This window comes from Chiloscyllium plagiosum, chromosome 11 (assembly GCF_004010195.1).
Source record: "Chiloscyllium plagiosum isolate BGI_BamShark_2017 chromosome 11, ASM401019v2, whole genome shotgun sequence".
In the NCBI taxonomy this organism is placed as follows: Eukaryota; Metazoa; Chordata; class Chondrichthyes; order Orectolobiformes; family Hemiscylliidae; genus Chiloscyllium; species Chiloscyllium plagiosum.
In genome coordinates, this window is record NC_057720.1 from 29,084,903 (window position 1) to 29,108,381 (window position 23,479).

General features: G+C 40.8%; 3 protein-coding genes across 4 annotated transcripts in view; 2 read left to right on the forward strand and 1 right to left on the reverse strand.

The window, feature by feature from the left end:
• rad54l (RAD54 like) overlaps positions 1-7,862 on the forward strand; it is a 47,909-nt gene extending 40,047 nt beyond the window's left edge. The window contains exon 14 of the mRNA XM_043698969.1: positions 7,846-7,862. The gene's annotated coding sequence lies outside the window, so the exon portion shown is untranslated. The remainder of the gene's footprint in view (positions 1-7,845) is intronic.
• Positions 1,541-22,120, reverse strand: lrrc41 (leucine rich repeat containing 41). Its single transcript, XM_043698968.1, has 10 exons — positions 21,890-22,120; positions 18,775-18,861; positions 16,942-17,012; positions 13,863-15,531; positions 10,641-10,880; positions 10,118-10,282; positions 9,582-9,680; positions 8,343-8,465; positions 4,462-4,537; positions 1,541-2,259 (listed from the first exon to the last, which is right to left on the reverse strand). Exons 1-10 carry the CDS (start codon positions 22,008-22,010, stop codon positions 2,019-2,021), a joined length of 2,892 nt encoding a protein of 963 aa, XP_043554903.1. The 5' UTR covers positions 22,011-22,120; the 3' UTR covers positions 1,541-2,018.
• A 24-nt stretch (positions 22,121-22,144) lies between these two features.
• Positions 22,145-23,479, forward strand: part of atpaf1 (ATP synthase mitochondrial F1 complex assembly factor 1) — a 28,725-nt gene continuing 27,390 nt past the window's right edge. For both annotated transcript variants that reach the window (XM_043698971.1, XM_043698972.1), the window contains exon 1: positions 22,145-22,561. In XM_043698971.1, the coding sequence (XP_043554906.1) occupies positions 22,233-22,561 (329 nt within the window). In that variant the 5' untranslated portion in view covers positions 22,145-22,232. The remainder of the gene's footprint in view (positions 22,562-23,479) is intronic.

Sequence of the window (23,479 nt, forward strand, 5' to 3'; positions counted from 1 at the left end):
CGGACTCAGTATTTCCAACAATTTCAGTTTGCAAGATTATCATTTTTTTAATTAATTTCGTAAGTTCCCTGCATAAATTCAAGGTTCTAAAAGATGAGAGACTTGACAAACAATCCAGGTCTTTTTCAATATGTAATTTCAGTTACATCACACTAAACTTTAGCTACAAATTCTGTCTTACGATCTTACACTCCACAACCACCTGATAAAGCAGCAGCATTTCAAAATCTAGTGCTTCCAAATAAATCTGTTGGACTATAACCTGGTGTTATGCGATTTTTAACTTCCAAAATTGAATGCTTTCTTGGAATGTCTAGCATATTATCTTCTGTAAATACATATTATTCACCATTTCTTGATTTTCACTGATATCAGTTTTCAGGGGCTTATGTTGTTCATGACCATACTAGCTTTCCCCAATATTAAAAGATTTTGTTCAATTTTGATATCACTTGCAACTTACTGTTTTCACAATTTTTAACTAACTTTTTGTCACTCTCTGGTATCCTTTTATATTTCTCCCATTCAAAAAGCATGTGGGCTTTTATTTTGAATTTGTGTTTTTCTTAGTTTTACATTGCCTACTTCCCTTTTATTTGTTTATGGCATTTAAGCGTCTTCGGAAAATAATCTGATTCTGCATCAATAATTTATTGTTGAATTCCTCAGATGTTTCCGGTTCACTGTAAACTGTCTTCCTTTTATCATATTGATATGAGATTATCCAAAACCAGAATCTTTGTAACTGTTGCCCAAAATCACAATATTAACATTACAGTTGCAAAAATGAGTTATATTGGACTTAAAATGTTGACTCTGCCTCTCTCTCTCTCCAATGATACTGCCAGACCTGCTGCATTTCTCCAGCATTTTCTGTTGAATTTTGCTTTTAATTAATGATACATGGTGGATTATATTTTTTTTTTATTGAACCAGCTCCCTCAGAGCAAGCTGAGTGAACAGAACCTCTGACACTCCTGTTTTTTTTTCTTTTTTTTTTACACACTACCGCCTATCTGCAGTAGTGCTTATTTTACAGGATGCATTATATATTGTGATTGTCTTCCATCTCATTGGAGGAGGATGGTCAACACTCATATATATTGCCTGATGTAGTTCAGGAACCCCATTCTGGCATGGCAATCTCTACCCATTTGCTGTAGAGTAAGACAGTGGGCAGAGAAGATGCAGTGGCCTGTTTTCTCTGGGCCTGGTTTTCATTTAATTTCTGCTCCCTCTTCCACTGCCCTACTGAACAATTAGCCTCCAGAGGTCACAGCTGTCAGTGTCAAGATCCACCATCTTTGATTGCAGGGATCTCTGTTAAGGTAATGGATGCTAGAAAGCTGTGATCCAGTGATCGATTCACCATACAGGTTATACAGCCATCATAATGGCTATGTAAAGCTAAGCTTAAATCACATTCGTGTATGCAATCAAAATAAGCTACTTTTCAGAGCAAAGAACTTTATGAACAGAACAAAGTTCACAATAATTAGAATGTTAAAACATTATCTAGAAAACAATGTTAGGGGATCAGTAGAAGTTGTTTACTAACACTGTAGCTCAACATGTTGTGAAGTGGTTGTCAACCCACCCTCAACAGAGGATAGCGCACCAGCTTCTTTCAAAAACAGAAAAACTAAAATACTTTAGTACAAATTGCTACACTAAATAAATTCTAAAACAAAAACTAAGAAACAAAACCCAATTGCATCACTCATTTTCCCTCCCAAAATCATACAAAGTTATGAAGTAGCCCATTATTTATACTGCCAGTGGTGCTCTGGACCAAGTTGGATCCTAAGCCAGCCAAGCAAGAAAGAATGATGATTTCTAAGTACATGATTGGCACATTTGTTTTTCTTGGGGTTGCATTCAGTCCTGTATAAATGCATGGAGACACTCCAATTGCAATAATCAGAATGGCGCAGGATGTACGTGAAGTAAAATAATCAAACTATCTGAAGCTAGTAATTTGTAATAGTCCAGAACAAGGCCACTGGATGTTGGAATGTCTACATTACACTGATGTGGTCAGCAAATGCTTGCGATGGCTCAGTAAGAGACTGTATTGTGATGACATGACATTTGTTTTTGAAAAGTTCAAGTGCTTCCTGAGTAAGCGCTGGCTCTCTGAAGAACAAGTTCTCGCTTATGTTTAATTCCTTCAGTTTCAGCCCACCAAATTGTTCCGATTCAGAGGTCAGAAGTAGCTTTGCAAACTTGAGTAATCCATCTCCTCGAATACAATTTGCACTTTTAAAACAAAATCATAAATGAGATTTCATTCATTTGAGTCATTAACCAATAATTCATTTTGTTGGGCCTATTATGTAATAAAGAGCTTTACTAGTAGGGTTAAACATAATTAATTCAAATATCTAGTCAGCTTTGCTTCAAAAGTAACCTCAACTATGACTCAATCTCAAAATGTGGATTTGCCAATCAGACTGTCACTCTGCTCTGTTTACGACACCATTATGGAACTGGATAGCGATCCATCGCCTTTGAAATTAGCACAAAATTAAAATACTCCACTCATTTGTTATATCTTTCAAATATTTCGGAAGACATAATAACCCATTGTTTTTCTCCGTGTATTACTGAATCATGTTAAAGTCTAAATAAATGCATATACTCTTAATGGTCTCTGCAGCTTGAAGACAGAATGTAAATCTCTGTTGGGCTAGGAAACAACAGCCATCAATGGTAGTTTACGTATAAACATAATATGCTACTCTGAAAAGTGAGGTACACCTAGGTAGAATGAAGCACATCAATTTGGTGCTGAATGAAAGTACATTCAAAACTGAGATCATCCACAATCTGGGTTACTGATCTCAGCTGTAGCAAACATTGGGAGCCTAGTCCCACTTCTACTAGAACACAAATCCTGGGCTGCCTCCCTTCATTTCAAAGTAACTAATTCCAAAACAATAAAAACAGAGGCCTGAAATTAGATGACCTAGCACATAAGCTGAGAACAACAGTGGAAGGTACAGCAAAGCAGAAATTTTGGAAAAGTGAATATAGGAAACTTATTTGAGGTTGAGTGAAGAGAAATGATCATCTCTAATTTTTATCATACTGAATGGTTAGCTACCACAAAAGGAGGGGTTTTGTTTCTGGTCCTGGAATGTGAACACAAGTAATTTCATGCCATTTTTAAAAACCTGAGAACAACCTTGAACCAAGTAATTACATCTTCTCAGCCAACTGGATTGATGAGAGCAGAGCGGTGGACGTGATCTATATGGACTTCAGTAAGATGTTCGACAAGGTTCCCCATGGGAAACTGGTTAGCAAGGTTAGATCTCTCAGAATACAGGGAGAACTAGCCATTTGGATACAGAACTGGCTCAAAGGTAGAAGATGGTGGCAGAGGGTTGTTTTTCAGACTGGAGGCCTGTGACCAGTGGAGTGCCACAAGGATCGGTGCTGGGTCCATTACTTTTCATCATTTATATAAAGGATTTGGATATGAACGTAGGAGGTATAGTTAGTATGTTTGCAGATAACTCCAAAATTGGAGGTGTAGAGGACAGCAAAGAAGGTTACCTCAGATTACTACAGGATCTTGATTAGGTGGGCCAATGGGCTGAGGAGTGGCAGATGGAGTTTAATTTAGGTAATGTGAGGTGCTGCATTTTGAGAAAGCAAGTCAGAGCAGGATTTATTCGTTCAATAGTAAGGTCCTAGGGAGTGTTGCTGAACAAAGAGACCTTGGAGCGCAGGTTCATAGCTCCTTGAAATAGAGTCGCAGGGAGATAGGATAGTGAAGATGATGTTTGGTATGTTTTCCTTTATTGGTCAGAGTATTGAGTACAGGAGTTGGGAGGTCATGTTGCGGCTGTACAGGACATTGGTTCGGCCACTTTTGGAATATTGCATGCAATTCTCGTCTCCTTCCTATTGGAAGGATGTTGTGAAACTTGAAAGGGTTCAGAAAACATTTACACGGACGTTGCCAGGGTTGGAGGCTGAATAAGCTGGGGCTGTTTTCCCTGGAGCGTCGGAGGCTGAGGGGTGATCTTATAGAGGTTTACAAAATGATGAGGGACATGCATAGGCTAAATAGACAAAGTCTTTTCCCTGGTGTGGAGGGAATCCAGAACTAGAGGGCATAGGTTTAGGGGAAAGGGGGAAAAATATAAAAGGGACCTAAGGGGCAATGTTTTCACACAGAGAGTGGTGCGTATATGAAATGAACTGCCAGAGGAAGTGGTGGAGACTGGTACAATTCCAACATTTAAAAGGCATTTGGATGGGTATATGAATAGGAAGAGTTTAGAGAGATATAGGCCAAGTGCTGGCAAATAGGACTAGATTAGATTGGGATATCTGGTCAGCATAGGCAAGTTGGACTGAAGGGTCCGTTTCCATGGTGTACATCTCTATGACTATATAACTACAGAATGGTGCACATGGAATGAAGAAAGATATTCTAAAAACGATTACCTGACGTTCAGGCTAGAGATGCATGACAACGAATCCTGAGTAAAGAGTTTTGCCAACGAGAGCAAACCATCATTCCCTGGTAATCACAAGAACAGCAAAGTGATATGCAAACTAATAATTAAGAACAGCCATAACTCCAGAATTTTTGACAATTTTATTTTAAAAAAGAAATTTGAAATAAACTTATCCGTTGACTTTCTGAGGAACAGTATATGCATGAGTTTGGGGGATTGTGGGGGGGGGGGGAAGAGGAGGAGGAAGGTGAGTTTTGGAAAGCAATTAGTTGAAAGGAGTTCAAAATTGTTCCACCTCCAAAGAGTAAGCAAACGTATTGTTAGCTTCTCTTCAAAATCAATAAGCATCGCACATCCACTGGGTTAAAAGGAACTGTATTTCAGAAACATGCCTTCAATTGTGGTTATGAACAAATAGATATTTCCTAAATTACTATCAATCCAAAAATAGAATGCGTCAAATCTATTCATATCTAGCCAAAGCTGTGAAGTCAGTTACTGAATGTAACTGATGGTCCCAAGGCCATTTCTATTTCCACTCATCATCCACCAACAAAACATGGGCATTACATATCATAAGATCAGAAGAAATAGGAGCAGAATTAGACCATTTAGCCACCTGCCCCATTCAATAAGATCAGGGCTGATCTGGTTATGGCTGTTATTCCACTCTCCCACCTACCCACCAAAAACCCTAGCTCATTTGTTAATTGAAAAGGCAGTCTGACTCAGCCTTCAATATACTACTCACTGGAAAAGGGAATTGTAGAGACTATCAATCCTCTAGAAGAGAAAAGAAAATCCTCCTTTGTCTTAAAAAAGAGACATTTTTACTGTTAAAGTGTTCCAGCTCTGGATTTTACCATGAGGGGAAATACCATTTCAGCATCTACACAGCCAAACCCCTTCAGAATATTATGTTGCAATCAGATCACTTCTCATTCTTCTGAACTCCAACAAGCACGAATCCAACCTGTTCAATCTTTCCTTGTAAGGCAACCATTTCACAGGATTGTTTAAAGTAGTGTATGTGCTATGGCTGCAGGAAGGGAAAGCTGGAAGCATGTCTGGCACTTACTTGTATGTTTTAAGCCTTATATGGTTGTAATGTTTTATATATGAAAAGCATTCCTTGTTACTATAACTGCTGATTCCTTTACATCTTCAGAGCTAAAAACAGGACCTGTTGAAGTTCCACTTGATTTCCTGTCCTTCCAAAACAAACATGTATAGTGCTGGCAGTTCACCAATTCAATGGTAATGAAGCCATAAAAATACAGTAGGCACACAGAACAGGAACAAATACAAAAACTAAAACACGTTCTATTCATAATCAGAAGAAAACTATCAAATCAAACTGATAGCTACAAAGTATCAAAGAACATTTGAGACTTTTTGGTACTGAGAATCAAGATATTTAATCTGACTGCTAGAATTGACCAGAGGGCCGAGGGGAGTGACTAAACAACAAAAAGAGATTAGAAAAGGTTGGAACTATGCAAATAGTGGTGAATGAAGGCATATTTGTTAACTAATTTCTTTACACCGGTTTTCACAAGGGAAGACTTTTGGGCAGATTCCAAAAATGGGTCGGGCCTTCATGTCATGAAGAAACTGAAATGTTTTAATGATTACAGGCACATGGAAAACACTGCAATTGTATTGTGAAAAACAGTGGGTCAGAAATTTTTTATTAGCTATTAACCAAGTAAACATTTCCATAAATGAAATGGTAACACAAGATGTGTCAGTGTATTTGAATGCATGCTATAGGACAATGTGCCCAGCCAAAGCATTATGCATCACAGTGAAAAGAATCATTGCTCCCTCACATATCTCAAAAATGTAAGAGCATAAAACAAGATTAATCAATAATCTCACTGTAAAGGTGAGATCTTACTGGGCAACAATGATCACAGTTATAACAGAATTTCACACTTGTTTTGAAGGGGAGAAATTTGGATCTGACCTTGAACAACGATTAATAAGGGCATGAAGGCAGATTTTACTAAAGTGCATTGCTTTCTGTTTTCCAGGGTTGGTTAAATCAGTTGACTGGATATTTGGTTTGTGAAGCAGAGTAATGTCAACAGAATGGCCACAATTACTGCAGTGGCTGAGGTTACCATGAAGGACCTCCCTTCTCAACCTCTTAGAATCCCCACAGTGTGGAAATTGTTGACCCTCCAAAGAGGGTCCCCAGACCCATTCCCCTACCTTATTACTCTACATTTACACCTGCCTAATGCACCTAACCTACATATCCGTGAACACAATGGGCAATTAAGCATGGCCAATTCATCTAACCTGCACATCTTTGGTCTGTGGGAGGAAACCAGAGCACCCGGAGGAAACCCACACAGGCACAGGGAGAATGTGCAAACTCCACACAGACAGTCGCCCGAAGTGGGAATCAAACTCGGGTCCCTGGCGGTGTGAGGCAGCAATGCTAACCACTGAGCCACCATGTCGCCCATAGAGGTCACCACGCCTCTTGGAACCCCACAGCCACAATAGTGTGGGTGACTCTTAACTATCCTCTGGGCAACTGGCGATGGGCACTAAATGCTGGCCTAGCCCATGAATGAATAAAAAAATGAAAAACTTAATGATAAACCAAAACATGTAGGAAAGTAAGCTAAGGTAAAATGTCCACTAAAGTTGGCTGTAAGAATGAAAAAAAATGCAGAGTTTGCAGAAATAGGCAGTATAAAGGGATCTGGGTTAGTAAAATCAGTATGTAAGTATAACATCTGTTTAGGAAGGCAATTAGAAAGCTCATGCCTATCGCAAAAAGGAACAAAATATAAAAATAGAGAGGTTTTACAGGAGCTGCACAGAGACTCAGTAACCCCCATCAGGAATATTGTACATCGTTCTGGCCTCATTATTTGATTAACGTATCCAGGTAATTGGATTAGTTATTCAGAGAAGTCTCGCACAACTTACACTCTTATTAAGAAAGATTGGATGTTTAGAATTTAGAAGAAGGAGTAGTAATCTTCATGAAATATGCCAAATCCTGAGAAGACTTTGTATGGTGGATACGAAAAGAATCTTTTCTCTCCTGAGGGAGATGAGAATTAAGGTTCATAGATTAAGAATAAGAGGTCTTGCTTTTATGATTGAAAGGATGTTTTCTCCCCCCTCTGTGGCTTATTAGTATGTGGAATTCTCTTCCGCAGAAAGCAGTGGAGGTGAGGAAATTTATTGAATTTATTCAAGGTTGAGTAAAATAGACAAGGGAGTCAAGGCAGCTGTTGATGGAAGGGGAGGGAAGAGTGAGAGTGTGAGTGAAAAGCGGTGAACACTAAAGGTGGAATTGCAATCATAACCAAATTAGCCTGTAATCTTTTTTTAGATTCCCTAGTGTGGAAACAGGCCCTTTGGCCCAACTGGTACACACCGACCCTCCGAGAGTAACCCATCCAGACCCATTTTCCCTCTGACTAATGTACCTAACACTATGGGCAATTTATCATGGCCAATTCACCTGACCTGCACATCTTTGGATTGTGGGAGGAAACCGGAGCACCCGGAGGAAGCCCATGCAGACACAGGGAGAAAGTGCAAACTCCACACAGACAGTTGCCCGAGGCTGGAATCGAACCTGGAACCCTGATGCTGTGAGGCAGCAGTGTTAACCACTGAGCCACCGTGCCACCTGAATGGCCTATTCCTGCTCCCAAGTCCTATAATCTCTGGACAGTTTAGATTTCCTATTCTAACTGACAACTGGAAAACAGCTGAGGAATAAACGGTAGCATGATTAAAAATGCCGTTAATTTCTCTCAATATTGTTTCAAGTTATAACATGAGACCTAAACCTCAAGTCAAGTGGGTGAGAATAAACCGAGACATACCAACCTAATCGGTTCGCAGGTAAAGACAGGAATTTGAGAGATTGATTTTGTTTCAGAGCAGTGATGATTTCTGACACAGTTTCTGCTGTTTGTCTCTCAAACAAACGACAGTTATCCAAAGTTAAACCTGTGAATATAAAGTTGAAAAAGACTTTCTTATTCATTACACCAAAGGCCTTTGCTGTGATATCATACATGTCATGTTTGCAATTCCTCAAAAAGTCAAGACATAAATGAGAGGTCTTGCGTCAATATTAAGCCTTTCACAACTTGAAATATTTTATGGTCAATTAAGTAGTTCTAAAATAATCACTGTTTTGGAGAAACAAAAAAGCCAATTTGTACATTGTCACAGAAATGTGATAAAGATGTAACAACCTATTGAGTGTTGGTTGAGATATAAACATGGGTCACAACACTGGAAAAACACCTTTGCTTTTCTTCAAATAGTACCATGGGATACTTTATGAATGCCTATGGAGGTCAAACAGGGCTTTGGTTTAAAGTTTCAACTAAAAGTAGAGAAAAATTTTGCAGTGACCTAATGTGGGCCAGTAATTGTGCACTTGTATTGTTCCTAGACTAGCAATCAAAGACATAGCAATGTTCTGGGGACATGGGTACAAATCCCAGAGAAGCAGATAGTGGAATTTGAATTAAACTTCTTTTAAAAAAATCTGGAATTAAAAGTCTAATGATTGCCATGAAACCATTGTCCATTGTTGAAAAAAATCACATCTGGTTCACTAACATCCTTTAGGGAAGGAAATTGCCATCCTTACCTGGTTTGATCTACATGTGACTTCAGATCCACAGCAATGTGGTTCAAATGGCCTAATTCTCCTCCAGTATCTTATGATCCATGGTCACTCCCCCATCACCAAATAAATAAGATGGACAATAAAAGCTAGCCCAGCCAGCAACACCCACACCCCATGAATAAATGTAAAAAAAAACAGAACCGAGAACCTCTACTGATCGATAATCGCAGTATTATGTGAACTGATCACATTCGCGCCAAGAGCACAGTGAACCCAGTTCCTGCATTCCATTTCTATATTTCAGGAAAAAGCTTGAGGGAGAAGATTACTAAATTGTGATGCGTATCTTGAAGCAGTACTTACAATTTCAAATTGTATGAGAATTTAGTGCATTACGTTGTGTTACATTTAATGAAAGATAAGCACAGTTCAGACAGTAATTACAATCGGTTTTATCCACTACAGGATTTGCTTGTTCTCACCTTTAAGAGGAGCACTGCGTAAAAGATCTAGAACTTCCTTAAAGCAAACAGCAAGGTTAACGTCTTGTATGGTAACCCAATCCAATGCAGAGAGAAAGTCTAGGAGACAAATTGACCGTTACAATCACTTAAGATGCTGCTTTTCAAAGAGAAATAACAGTTCAATATTTTGACTTGTCGGTTCAATAAAAGCTTATCATCTTAGACTTTTGCCTCATAAAATATTAGGCATCTACACCAGAAAATCACTGGAATCTCCAAGCAATGGGTCATCCAAGGGGGAATAAAGATTAATGAGCTACGCATTAGGAGTATCACAGTCAACACAGAATAGTTGGAAATCATGCAGATACAGGGCTCCTCCAGAGTCAATAAGCATTTGCTTGCTATAGGGAAAATTCCAGATGCTTTATGATTGTTGAAAGCAAAGGAATCACTGGTTCACAGGATGACATAGCATTACACAAAATTGGTTAAAATTAAAACAAAACGCCTTTGGCAAACTTATCCCTTTATTAGTGTACATTACCACGCACATGTAGTCGCATGCAACAGCTTGCCAAGGTCTTCTGGAGTTGTGAATGATGCCCTGTGCAGACACAGACGTCTGAGGAATTTCAATTCTCTTAAAACAGGCAAGAGCAAGTCAACCTGGAGAGGTTTATTAGTCCAACTCAGACTCAAATCCTCCAAATAGCTCTCTGAGAAAACACAACAGCAAACAATTAAACAAAATCCAAAACTGAACATCCACATCATAACAGAACTCATCATTCTTGTTTAAAATACATTAAAACATAGTTGTGCAATTGAGGGTTAACTACCATCAAGTTGACTAAATTATGAAAATATACATTTCAACCTATCAGCTCTTCCTATTCCACCAATTCTCCTGTCGACTGTCTGTAGCCTGATCACGATTACACAGAGAGCATGATAGGCATGTTTTTAAAATCCCCAACCAATCAGATGTCAAGTAAATCAAGACTTTTCAACCACATTTCTTTTGGAAAGTGGTGCATTTATTTCATGTTTATTTTTTAAAAATGTATTTCTCACCTGTCCCCTCTTCAACAGCCATCGACATCTCTTTCTCCAGAGCTTCGTTTTGTATTTCTAGCAGGAAGCCCAGGTTGAACGTGTGCAGGCGGGGGAAGATGCTGAGCAGGATTTTAACTAGCTTTATCATGGGAAGATGAAGGATATCATCTTTTAATACAAGAGTGGAAAGACTGTTGTCATTGCATCGAGAGAGGACATAGAGTTCCTTGAGAATCAGAAAGATGGCAGGACCTAGACCTTAAAGTGGAAGCAACAACAGAGTATAACTAATGATATCTGTGTAAAGCAGACAACATGTAAGAACAAATTACTACAGATGCTGGAATCTGTAATGAAAACAACAAATGCTAGAGATCACAGCACGTCAGGCAGCATCCATGGAGAGAGAGCAAACTAACATTTCGAATCTAGATGACTCATCATCAAATCTGAAGTGAAGTGGTGGAATGGATAGCATTTATGCTATAGTTTGGGGGCAGGTGGGGTAGTGGGTGCAGGGTGCTGATCGAAAAAAGATGTCGATAGTTCAGATGAAGTGATAACAACTAAAAGGGAAGAAATGGGAGCTGGTTCACAATTTAAAGGTGGTGAACTCAATATGAAGTCCAGAAGGCAGTAAAGTACCTCGTCTGAAGATGAGATGTTCCTCCAGTTTGCACTGTGATTGATTACAACTTTGCAGCATGTCGAGGACAGACAAGTTGGGTGTGCGAGCAAGATGCTATGTTAAAATGACCGGCTATGGGAAGGTTAGGGTCCTGCTTGTGCACAAACCGGAGGTGTTCCGCAAAGCGATCACCCAGTCTGCGTTTGGTTTCTCCAATGTGGAGTTGGCCACATTGGGTGCAGCAAATACAATATACGAGATTGGAGGAGGTTCAGGTGAAATGCTGCTTCATCTGGAAAGACAGTTTAGGCCCTTGGATGGCAAGCAGGAAGGAGGTGAAAGGGCAGGTGTTTCATGGGAAGGTGCCGTGGACAGAGGGGGTTGTGTTGGTGGCTGTGAAATGGAATAGGATGACCAGGAGGGAACAATCCCTACAAAATGCTGACAAGGGTAGTAAGGGGAAGATGTGTTTGGTGGTGGCATTCTGCAGTTGTCTGAAATGGAGGAGAATGATCCTTTGAATGCGGAGGCTGATGGGATGAAAAGTGAGGACAAGGTGAACCCAATCACACTGTTGTGAGTGATGGAAAGGGGCAAACGCAGAATCAAGGGTGATAGGTTGGATGCGAAACAGAGAGGTCAAGGAAGGGAAGGGAAATGTTGGAAATGGACCATGTGAAAGTTATAGAGGGATAGAAATTGGAACCAAGATGAATGAAGGTTTCAAAGTCATGGCAGGAGCACGGAGTGGCACCGAAGCAGTTGTCGCGTAACAAAAAAAAGTTATGGGAGGGGACCATTATAAGACTGGAACGAGGATGGTTCCACATAACCATAGAGAGGCAGGCGTAACTGGGACCCACGTGGTTGCCCATAGCAACTTCTTTCCCTTGGCAGAAGTGAGATGAATTAAAAGAGAAATTGTTCAGTGAGTGAACAAGTTCAGCCATGCAGCAGAGAGTGGTGGTGGATGGGGATTATTCAGGCCGTGCTTCCACCCTTACACCAACCCACTCACTCACAACGACGTGACCGTGTTCTCACTTTTCATCTCTCCAGCGTCCACATTCCAAAGATCATTCTCTGCAGTTTCAGACAACTCCAGCAGTACGCCACCACCAAACACATTATCCCCCCCACTCCCACTGTCTGCATTTCACTGGGATCATTCTCTCTGGGACACCCCAATACATTCCACAACCTCCAACACCCTCCCCCCATTCCCCCTCCACCAACCTTCCCATGTAACTGCAGAAGGTGCAATACTTGCCCCTTCACCTCCTCCCTGCTCACCATCCAAGATCCTAAACAGTCTTTCCAGGTGAAGTAGCATTTCACGTAAACCTCCCTCAATCTTGTATTCGCTGCACCCAATGTGGTCTACTCTGCATTGTAGAAACCAAATGCAGACTGGGTGACCGCTTTGTAGAACATCTCCTGTCTGTATGCAAGCATGACCCTGACTTTCCTGTAGCCGGTCAGTTTAACACAGCATCTTGCTCTCAAGCCCACTTGTCTGTCCTCAGCATGCTGCAATGTTCCAGTGAAACAGCGCAAACTGGAGCAACAACATCTCATCTTCAGACAAGGCACTTTATAGCCTTCTGGACTTAATATTGAGCTCAACACCTTTCAATTGTAAACCAGCTCCCATTTCTTTGCTTTCTTTTAGCTTATTATCATGTCCTCTCTCCCCTCCCCCCTTCATTGTAGGGACGGTCTGTCCTCTCAAGTCTGACAGGAGAGGCACAATTGTTCTGCCATTCTCGCATTCCGATCGTTTAATCTGAACAATCAACACCTTTTCTCCATCAGCACTCTAACCCACTATCCCTCACCACCTGCCGCCAAATTACTGGATAGCATTTCATTTTAGTTTTGAAGAAGTCATCTAGACTTGAAACATTAGCTTCCTCTCTCTCCATGGATGCTGTCTGACCTTCTGTGATCTCCAGCATTTGTTGTTTTCAAAGCAGACACCATTTACATTACCATTACTTCATATGTCATAAATTTAAATTTTTGTTGATATTTCCAGCTGAGCAAACCCCAATCTACATGCTAGTTAGGAGGCCACTGACCATTACTAACAAGTGATTTGCTGATCCTATCTAGGCTGAGGAATGGGGTGGTTACTGAAACTAGTTTAAAGAAAAGCCTTCACTAGGATATTAAAATACCAACATAACAACTTGTCAGTACAAACTGGATCAGAATAATGGCAACTTCACAATTTTTATCCCAGTGATGAACTGAAGTGAGGTAAATAATTAAGAAAATTCAAACATTAAATTTGATAACATTTCTGACAAGTAGGCATTATACTTGCAAGAAATGTTTGAAAAGAAAAATCCCAGGCAAAACCTGCAATCAGGTGCTCAGAACCTAGTGTTCAATTCCATATTTTATTTTGAGAGGGAAATAGAAGAGAAATCCTTTATCTGGATATTAAACAAAGACTTATCTTTTGCTGTTACACAAACTAGCAATAGATGAAACATTAATTCAATATAATTGTGCTTAAGGTTGGTGTAGCTCCATGCTTTGAATTTGCGATAGAACCAAAACTGCGTGATGCTTTTATTTCAGCTCTACAAACCTCACAAACTAACCATTATATTCCAAGACGAGTTTCTGGAGGGTCACCCATGAACTGAGCAACTTGGACAGCATTATGGAAGACTTGTACGTCAGTGAGACTGATGTTATTTCCAGCACTGAAACACTTCTCAGGGAAAGCTCAGGAGGGTGGGAAAGAGGTGTGCTGTCCACTTGCTCTTGGTCAAAGCAATCAAAGTTATTCAAACCATTCAACAGATTGTCATTGTTTTCAGCAGTGCCTGAGGTATTCTGCTCAGTGTCTGTTTTATTTCCACCTATCATGAAAATATAATCATAGATGTCCTCTGAGTTCTCAATTACTTCAGATAAATCAGTACTCTTTGATTGTGCAGCTGACTGGATATTCAACATATCGGTCAGTCTGGGCTTCTTACATGTTTTTTGGTTTATAAAACATGACAGTCGAGCTTCTGCGGTCCATGGGCTTGAATTGAGAAGAGAAGACTCATTTGTTGATTCAAATCCTTCAGAACACATACCAGGAGATCCTAAACACTTTGAAAAACTTTCATTTAACTTAGCATAAGTTTGCAGCTTTGCGATTGCAGCACTTTGTTTATCAGCACTATGAGTACACTCACAAACGGAAACAAGTTGTTCTGAAGTCTTAGTGATCCCATTGGATGATGTTGGATCAATAAATGTTCCTCTATTAGTTCCATGGGAGTAATTTGGGTTTCCTTCAGAACCATCGTGATACTGATCAGGAGATATAGGCTCTCTCACAACTCCACTGCATGCACAAGAATACAATAAGCCATTTAAATCTTTCTGCCCTTTGCAACAATTGTTTTCATCACAAATCTTGTCAAACGAAATTGGCTGCTGGTCTAATTGACTGCTGTGTGCAGAAGAATTTGGTTCCATTAAAACCATACCATGACTTCCAGAAGAGGATAGCGTTTTACACATTGTGCCACAGGACTTGCGCTTTTTAGGATAGGTCCTATGTGTTTCACAACAACTTGACCTATTTGCCAGACAAAGTTCCTCACACGATGTTCCTTTAGAAGTTACACAATGAGCACATGTGGACAAAACATTAACAGGAGGCATGTTACCACTTCGAGGCATGATTTTCTCACCATCATCTTTTTGAGTAGTAGTAAACGACCAGTCAGATAAAGCACAGTATGCAGTATTTTTATGGTAGCAATCCAATATATTATTTTGCGTTGTTGGCTCTACTGTTTGAACACCCATCTTTAATTTGACCTCATCACAACAATAAGCATACTGATCTTCCTTCTTCCCTTTATGCCAAAATCCTGCACTTGTCCGCAGTATGAGAGATAATAATTCAGGGTGGGGCTCATTCCAATGTGACAATATCACTTCCTTCACACTGCCATGGTGAACAAGGCTATGAAGCAACTTTAACAGTGAATGCTCTAGCAATATATCCACAGAACGCAGATGTTGAAACACGAGTTTATGTACCGAGGACGTCAAACGGGCAGAAATGCTTGGATTATCAACTAGTTCTTTCACACCTTGAAGCTTGTTGCGTATGACTAGCTTGCTTACATATTGGGATCCAAGTACCAAGGCAGAAGAGCGAGAATTAATTAAACGCCTGTCATTCAAGATATCCAACGTTCCCCACAAGACTCCATGAAAGAATGTTTGTAAAAATTTTGTTCTCCAGTTAAAATGTTCCTACAGTATTGAAAAGACTGATCAGTACACAAAATTGACAACATCCCATGATGGCAATTTTAAAGTCAACTTAAATTCTTAAGAAGAATCTTTAATTCTAGAATAGTTTTTCTCAAGCAGTTTGTGTCAATTGTTATGCTAACACAACTAGAAAATTCACAAGAGAATGTTCTCTGTCTCTATTGGAAGGGACAAGAGGTGAAATTTCCATCCAGTCATTGGATCTGGTAGGCCTACTTTTTATATTGAAATAAAGCTGATTGTGTCAAGTAATTTTGAAGCACCGATACTATGGAAAATTAACACAGAAGCAGCATAATATTGAGTTACAGGTAATCCAGATGGATATTGATCTATGCTACACAATATTAACGTTTGTTTTGGGGGGGGCATGTTCACTGATGTCAAATAAATTGCAAATCTTCCAGATTATGGGTGGCACGGTGGCACAGTGGTTAGCACTGCTGCCTCACAGCGCCAGAGACCCGGGTTCAATTCCCGCCTCAGGCGACTGACTGTGTGGAGTTTGCACATTCTCCCCGTGTCTGCGTGGGTTTCCTCCGGGTGCTCCGGTTTCCTCCCACCATCCAAAGATGTGCAGGGTCAGGTGAATTGGCCATACTAAAATTGCCTGTAGTGTTAGGTAAGGGGTAAATGTAGGGGTATGGGTGGGTTTCGCTTCGGCGGGTCGGTGTGGACTTGTTGGGCCGAAGGGCCTGTTTCCACACTGTAATCTAATCTAATCTAATCTAATATTCTCAACTTGATTTCACACCTTATGAAAATATTCACTTTTCAACTCAACCACTTCAAACTGAACTCACCATAAATTACCCTAACAAGGGCGACCTAAAAGAAAAAATATATTTTTTTTACTTGTTATAAGCTTCTTCAGAATCTGGACGATTAATTGCAGAGGAAAACCAAAAGCAAATAAATAGTCCGATAACACTTTCTATCAAAAGAATAACACTTTTTGTGAGTTTATGTTTTTACAAAATATGGAAAGACAGCAAATTTTTAAAAAATTAGATTACCTAGTGCGGAAACAGGCCCTTCGGCCCAACAAGTCCACACTGACCCTCCGAAGAGTAACCCACCCAGACCCACTTCCCTCTGTCTAACACACCTAGCACTATGGGCAATTTAGCATAGCCAATTCACCTAACCTGCACATCTTTGGACTGTGGGAGGAGCACCCGGAGGAAGCCCACGCAGACACAGGGAGAACGTGCAAACTCCATATGGACAGTTGCCCGAGGCTGGAATTGAACCTGGGACCTGGTGCTGTGAGGCAGCAGTGCTAACCACTGAGCCACTGTGCTGCATCGAATTCCCGGTTTTTAATTCATAAAAACTAACAGCATAAACTATATGAAAAAAAAAACAGATAGATGAGGACAAACATACCGTTATTACTTTAGGGTTTGTCCCAATCACATCCTTCCATAGCTGTAGCCAAAGAAATTGAGTCGAAATGCCTAGAAGGTATATCGAGGCACAAAATACAAGTATACCATTGAGATTGGAAAACTGCTGCCATTGATATCACAAGCTATAGTTAACAACAGCTACAAAGGAGAGCTGGTCAGTATCAACAAATCAAGCCGGTTGATGGAGGAAAAAGAGATACACTGTATAAAAAAATGGAACCACATCAGGTTCCAGAGTTAATACTGCATAGGTCTCATTATCTGACTTATGCCTGCAGCCACTGTGGCATTGTCGCTTAAGAAGTTTTATCAGTGACGATACTGTAATTGAACTATTTTGGCTCTTGCAGGGTTACCTTTTGAGATGAATGACTGCCGTTATAATGCTGTAACGTGGAAGGGGAGGAATACCATGATCCAAACCCATTAACCTCTACAGCAAAGAATAGATGTAGGTATTTTTTAAGCAAATATGCTTCCACCAACATAGTTGCTACTCTTATTTAAACATCCCAGGATATCTTAAAGCACAAGGACCTGATTAGAATATCAAAGTGCACCTGTTATGTTGTGTCAGCAATATCCCTTGAGGACATAATAAAAGGTTAATTGTTTATGCCATAATACTGACTAATTGAAAAGGTACAGGCCAGAAAGCTGGATAATTTTCCAGTCTTTCTTTAAACGTGCTACAGGTTCTTCAATATCATCTGAACCAGCAATACAAGCAGATGGGACTTCAACTTAACAAAACATCTACATGAAAAGCAATTAAAAATTTTTCCAAATGAACATATAGGTAAAGCAATACCAATTACCACATAAACATGAACATTAGATTAGATTACTTTACAGTGTGGAAACAGGCCCTTCGGCCCAACAAGTCCACACCGACCCGCCGAAGCGCAACCCACCCATACCCCTACATTTACCCCTTATCTAACACTACGGACAATTTAGCATGGCCAATTCACCTGACCCTGCACATCTTTGTGACTGTGGGAGGAAACCGGAGCACCCGGAGGAAACCCACGCAGACACGGGGAGAATGCGCAAACTCCACACAGTCAGTCGCCTAAGGCGGGAATTGAACCCAGGTCTCTGGCGCTGTGAGGCAGCAGTGCTAACCACCGTGCCGCCCACAAATATACATTAGAATTTCAGTACATCCCTTGTTCTTACTTCTGATGCAAAGGTGTAATAGATACTGAGCAGAGCAATTAATTTTTGAAACCACTTTGCTAATTGTGCATTATTCAACACAACCAGGAGCTTACAAAAGAATTCAAATGTTCAAAAACCTGATTAGATACACATATCTAAATTATCCTTCCATTTTCTGAAATATTAAGGAAAAGCCACAACATCAGATGTTGTGTTTGGACTACTTGTTCTGATTACAACCAGTCAACCAATTTGGTATATGCATCTTCAGGAGAAATCCCTCCAGATCCTTTTCTTTGATGAAGTTATGAGCATTAACAGTTAAATACATCGTCATAAAGGAAAAAAAAAGTTGATGTTCATAGATTCAAACAGTACAGAAATTCTTCAGTCCAACTTGGAATGACATCCCAACTCCTGTACTCAATGCTCTGACCAAAGAAGGCAAACATGCCAATGCCTTCTTCACCACCCTGTGTACCTGTGATACTACTTTCAAGTTAAATTTAATAATAAATTGTAAATTTTAATTTTTAAAAAATCCCAATCCACTAAACATTGCAATTTCCCAAATTCTGAGAATTTCCCAAAGAGTTGTTTAATGGCAGTTCAAAAATTGAGGATGAAATTCCTGCAGTAATTTTACCTTTCTTTACAGAAACCTCTTCAATCCTTTCCAGGTCATATATGTTAAGGTAATTCAACAACTCTCGAAGAATTGCAGTTGGCAAACCTGCGTATGTAACAAAACACAGCTTGGAGATTTAAAAAGTGGCAGTTAAAAAGCAAGTGCAAACTTTCAGATGAAATTAAATAGCTCTTAAATTTCACTGAAGATAGACTTTTGTGACCAGTGCAGTCACCAGTAAAAGCAAATCAGATTTATACACCTCCACTTGATTTTATTTATAGTAGCTTTGCTTATCACCTTGTTAAAGAAAAGGTAATATGAGCAAATTTGTTTTGATCTTTCTCTCTCAGTTTGACAAAGATCATTTGTAACTTTGCTCTGACTGGCCTTATATTAAAATGTTGACATTTTGAGTAAATGAGACAAAGATATATGGAGGGGCAGATACTGTTGAAGAAATGGGGAGGCTGCAGATGGACTTGGAGACTGCGCAAAGAAATGGCAGATGGAATACAACATAGGAAAACGTGAGATCACGAAGTTAGGTAGGAAAAATACAAAGAACAAAGAAGATTTACAGCCCAGGAACCGGCCCTTCAAGCTTGAGCCGATCCAAATGTACTGTCTAAACCTGTTGGTCAATTCCTAAGCATTTGCATCCCTGTCCCGACGCATCTTAAATGAATCTACCATGCCTACCTCGACCACCTCTGCTGGCAACGTGTTCCAAACGCCCACCACCCTGTGTGAAGTACTTGCCGCGTGTATCCCCATTAAACTTTCCACCTCTCACCTTGAAAGCATGACCTCTCATTATTGAATCCTCCATTCTGGGAAAAAGCTTGTCTTTATCCACTCTGTCTATATCCTTCATGATTTTGTAAACCTCAATCAGGTCCCCCCTCAATCTCCTTTTTTCTTGTGAAAATAAACCTAACCTACACAACCTCTCTTCATAGCTAGCACCTTCCGTACCAGGCAACATCCTCGTAAACCTTCTCTGCCCCCTCTCCAAAGCGTCCACATCCTTTTGGTAATGTGGCGACCAGAACTGTACACAATATTCTAAATGCGGCAGAACCAACGTCCTGTACAATTTTAACATGACTTGCCAGCTCTTATACTCAATACCCTGTCCAATGAAGGCAAATATACTATATGCCTTCTTGGCCACTCTATCCACCTGTGCAGCAACCCTCAGGGTACAATGGACCTGCAATCCCAGATTTCTCTGCCCATCAACTTTTCCCAAGGCTCTTCCATTCATTGTATAATTCGTTCTAGAATTAGATTTGCCCTGTGCAGCAACCCTCAGGGTACAATGGACCTGCAATCCCAGATTTTAGATTTCTCTGCCCATCAACTTTTCCCAAGGCTCTTCCATTCATTGTATAATTCGTTCTAGAATTAGATTTGCCTAAATGCATCACCTCACATTTGTCTGGATTGAAAACCATCTGCCACTTTTCTGCACAACTCTTCAGTCTATCTATATCCTCCTGTATTCTCTGACAGTCCCTTATGCTTTCTGCTACTCCACCAATCTTTGTGTCATCTGCAAACTTGCTGATCAGACCAACAGTGCCCTTTTCTAGATCATTTATGTATATTACAAACAACAGTGGCCCCAATACTGACCCCTGAGGAACACCACTGGTCACCTTTCTCCATCTCGAGAAACTCCCTTCAACTACTACTCTCTGTCTCCTGTTGCTCAACCAGTTCTTTATCTACCTAGCTAGAACACCCTGCACACCATGTGACTTCACTTTCTCCATTAGTCTACAATGGGGAACCTTATCAAACACCTTAATAAAGTCCACGTATATGACATCAACAACCCTTCCTTCATCTAACAACTTGGTCACTTGCTCAAAGAATTCTATCAAGTTGGTAAGGCACGATCTCCCCCGCACAAAACCATGTTGCCTATCACTGATAAGCTCATTCTTTTCCAAATATAAATAGATCCTATCTCTTAGTACCCTCTCCAGCAACTTCCCCACCACCGATGTCAGGCTCACTGGTCTGTAGTTACCCGGAATATCCTTACTATCTTTCTTGTACAGCGGGACAACATAAGCTACCCTCCAGTCCTCCGGCACCTCACCTGTATTTAAGGATGCCACAAAGATATCTGTCATGCCCCAGCTATTTCCTATCTCACCTCCCTCAGCAACCTGGGATAGATCTCATCCGGTCCTGGAGATTTGTCCACCTTAATAACCTCTAGCATACCCAACACATCTTCCCTACTTATGCCAATATGATCCAGACTAATCAAACTTCTATCTCTAATCTTAAGATTCATCATGTTCCTCTCCTCAGTGAATACTAATGCAAAGTAATCATTCAGAATCTCACCCATTCTCTCAGGTTTGACATGCAGCCTTCCTTCATTATCTTTTAGTGGACCAATCCTTTCTCTAGTTACCCACTTGCTTCTTATATAAGAATAAAATGCTTTGGGATTTTCCTTAATTCTGCTTGCTAAAGCTATTTCATGACGTCTTTTGGCCCGCTTGATTCCTTGTTTAAGACTTGTCCTAATCTTCCGATATTCTTCCAAGGCCCGTTCTGTTCTTAGCTGCCTAGACCTTATGTACGCTTCCCTTTTCCTCTTGGTTAGTCGTACAATTTCTCCTGTCAAGGTTCACAAATCTTGCCCTTCCTATCCTTTGCCTTCAATGGGACATGCCTATCCTGCACTACTGTTAACCTATCTTTGAAAGCCTCCCACATCTCAAATGTGGACTTCCCTTCAAATAGCTGTGTCCAATCCACATTTCCCAGCTCCTGCCTAATTTTGAAATCATTGGTTTTGGCCCAGTTTAGTACTCTTCCCTGAGGACCACTCTCTTCTTTATCTACGAATATTCTAAAACTTACAGAAGGCTGTGGAGACCAAATAATTAAGTGTCTTTAAGACAGAGATAGGTTTTTGATTAGTAAGTGGATCAAGTGTTATAGGGAGAAGGCAAGGCAATGGGATTGAGAAATACATAATCCATGGTCGAATGATGGAGCAGACTCGATGGGCCGAATTCTGCTCCTGTATCTTATAATCCTACAAAATCTAAACCTCAGAGATTCAATAAAGTGGTGCTTTAATTACAGCTCCAAGTCTTACCGCAGACCCCCTGCTCCAGCTTGACCATGTTCTTGCTGATATTCTTTGCACAGATGTTATATAAAGTGGGCACTTGGCGGCTGAGGGTCTCTTCCTCCTCCTCCTGTTTGCCCGGCTCCATCCCCCTGGACCACGACCTTACACCGTCTCTACGTCGCCATTTTGAGAAGGTCACTGTCGAGCTGAGCGGCTCCAGGTTCCGTCAACTGAATGAAGTCCGTCACCTCGATACGTTTGAGACATGGGATTATTTTTAATAGCGTAGTACACACTCGCAATGTCATTCAGTAGCGGTGATAATTCACGATTACATTCCAGTGCTGTGTTTAGTCATAACTGATAAATGGTAACCACAGAAGCATTTATTTGCCCTTCATGTTCGACGTTTGGAAGGTGGAATGTTTCAGCTGGTTCTCAGTTTCCCCTCGGCCCCATGAGAAGAGCACGGGGGGAGGCGGGTAAGATGGCGGCGGTAAGAGAGCTCTGGTCTTTCACTAACCGGAGTCTGGTTGTCAGGAGCCGATGTCATCTCCCTCTCGGGCTTGGTGTAGTGTCCGATCATCTCCGCACTTTCTCCATCTCCAGCGTTTTAAACCAAGCCGAAAAAGAGGAGGAACTGCAGAAAAATCCTTTCTATTGCAAGTATAAGACCAAGATCCAGGACCTGCGGAGGTGAGGGAGACGCTGTTTTCACCTGCTCTGGTTTACTATGTGATATACATCCGCATTTACAAACTAATGCCAGATTGTGCCGGTCTGGATTAACACTAATTACCCAGTGCCAATCTCCTGCCTTTTCCCCGAAACCTGTAAGCCATTTCTATCCAAATAGTCATCCAGTGCCCTCTTAAATCCCTCAATTGAACCTGCCCCCACCACATTTCGAGTTAATGCATTCCATATCCTAACTACTCACTGTGTGAAAAAGTTCTTTTTTCCTCATATCACTTTGTTTACAAATTTACACTGAAACTACAGCAGACCAAGTCATTTAACCAAACTGTTCTTTGCTAGTGGAGAAAGTGAGGTCTGCAGATGCTGGAGATCAGAGCTGAAAATGTGTTGCTGGAAAAGCGCAGCAGGTCAGGCAGCATCCAGGGAACAGGAGAATCGACGTTTTGGGCATAAACCCTTCAAGGGCTTATGCCCGAAACGTCGATTCTCCTGTTCCCTGGATGCTGCCTGACCTGCTGCGCTTTTCCAGCAACACATTTTCATTTCTATTCTTTGCTAGTGTTTGTATTCCACACCTCATTGAGTCATAGTGATGTACAGCATGGAAACAGACCCTTTGGTCCAACCCGTGCATGCCAACCAGATATCCCAACCCAATCTAGTCCCACCTGCCAGCACTTGGCCCATATCCCTCCAAACCCTTCCCATTCATATACCCATGCAAATGCCTCTTAAATGTTGCAATTGTACCAGCCTCCACCACATCCTCTGGCAGCTCACTCCATGCACGTACAGTAGAAAGAGCTGAAAATGTGTTGCTGGAAAAGCCCTTCTTCAGGAATGCCCGAAACGTCGATTCTCCTGTTCCCTGGATGCTGCCTGACCTGCTGCGCTTTTCCAGCAACACATTTTCAG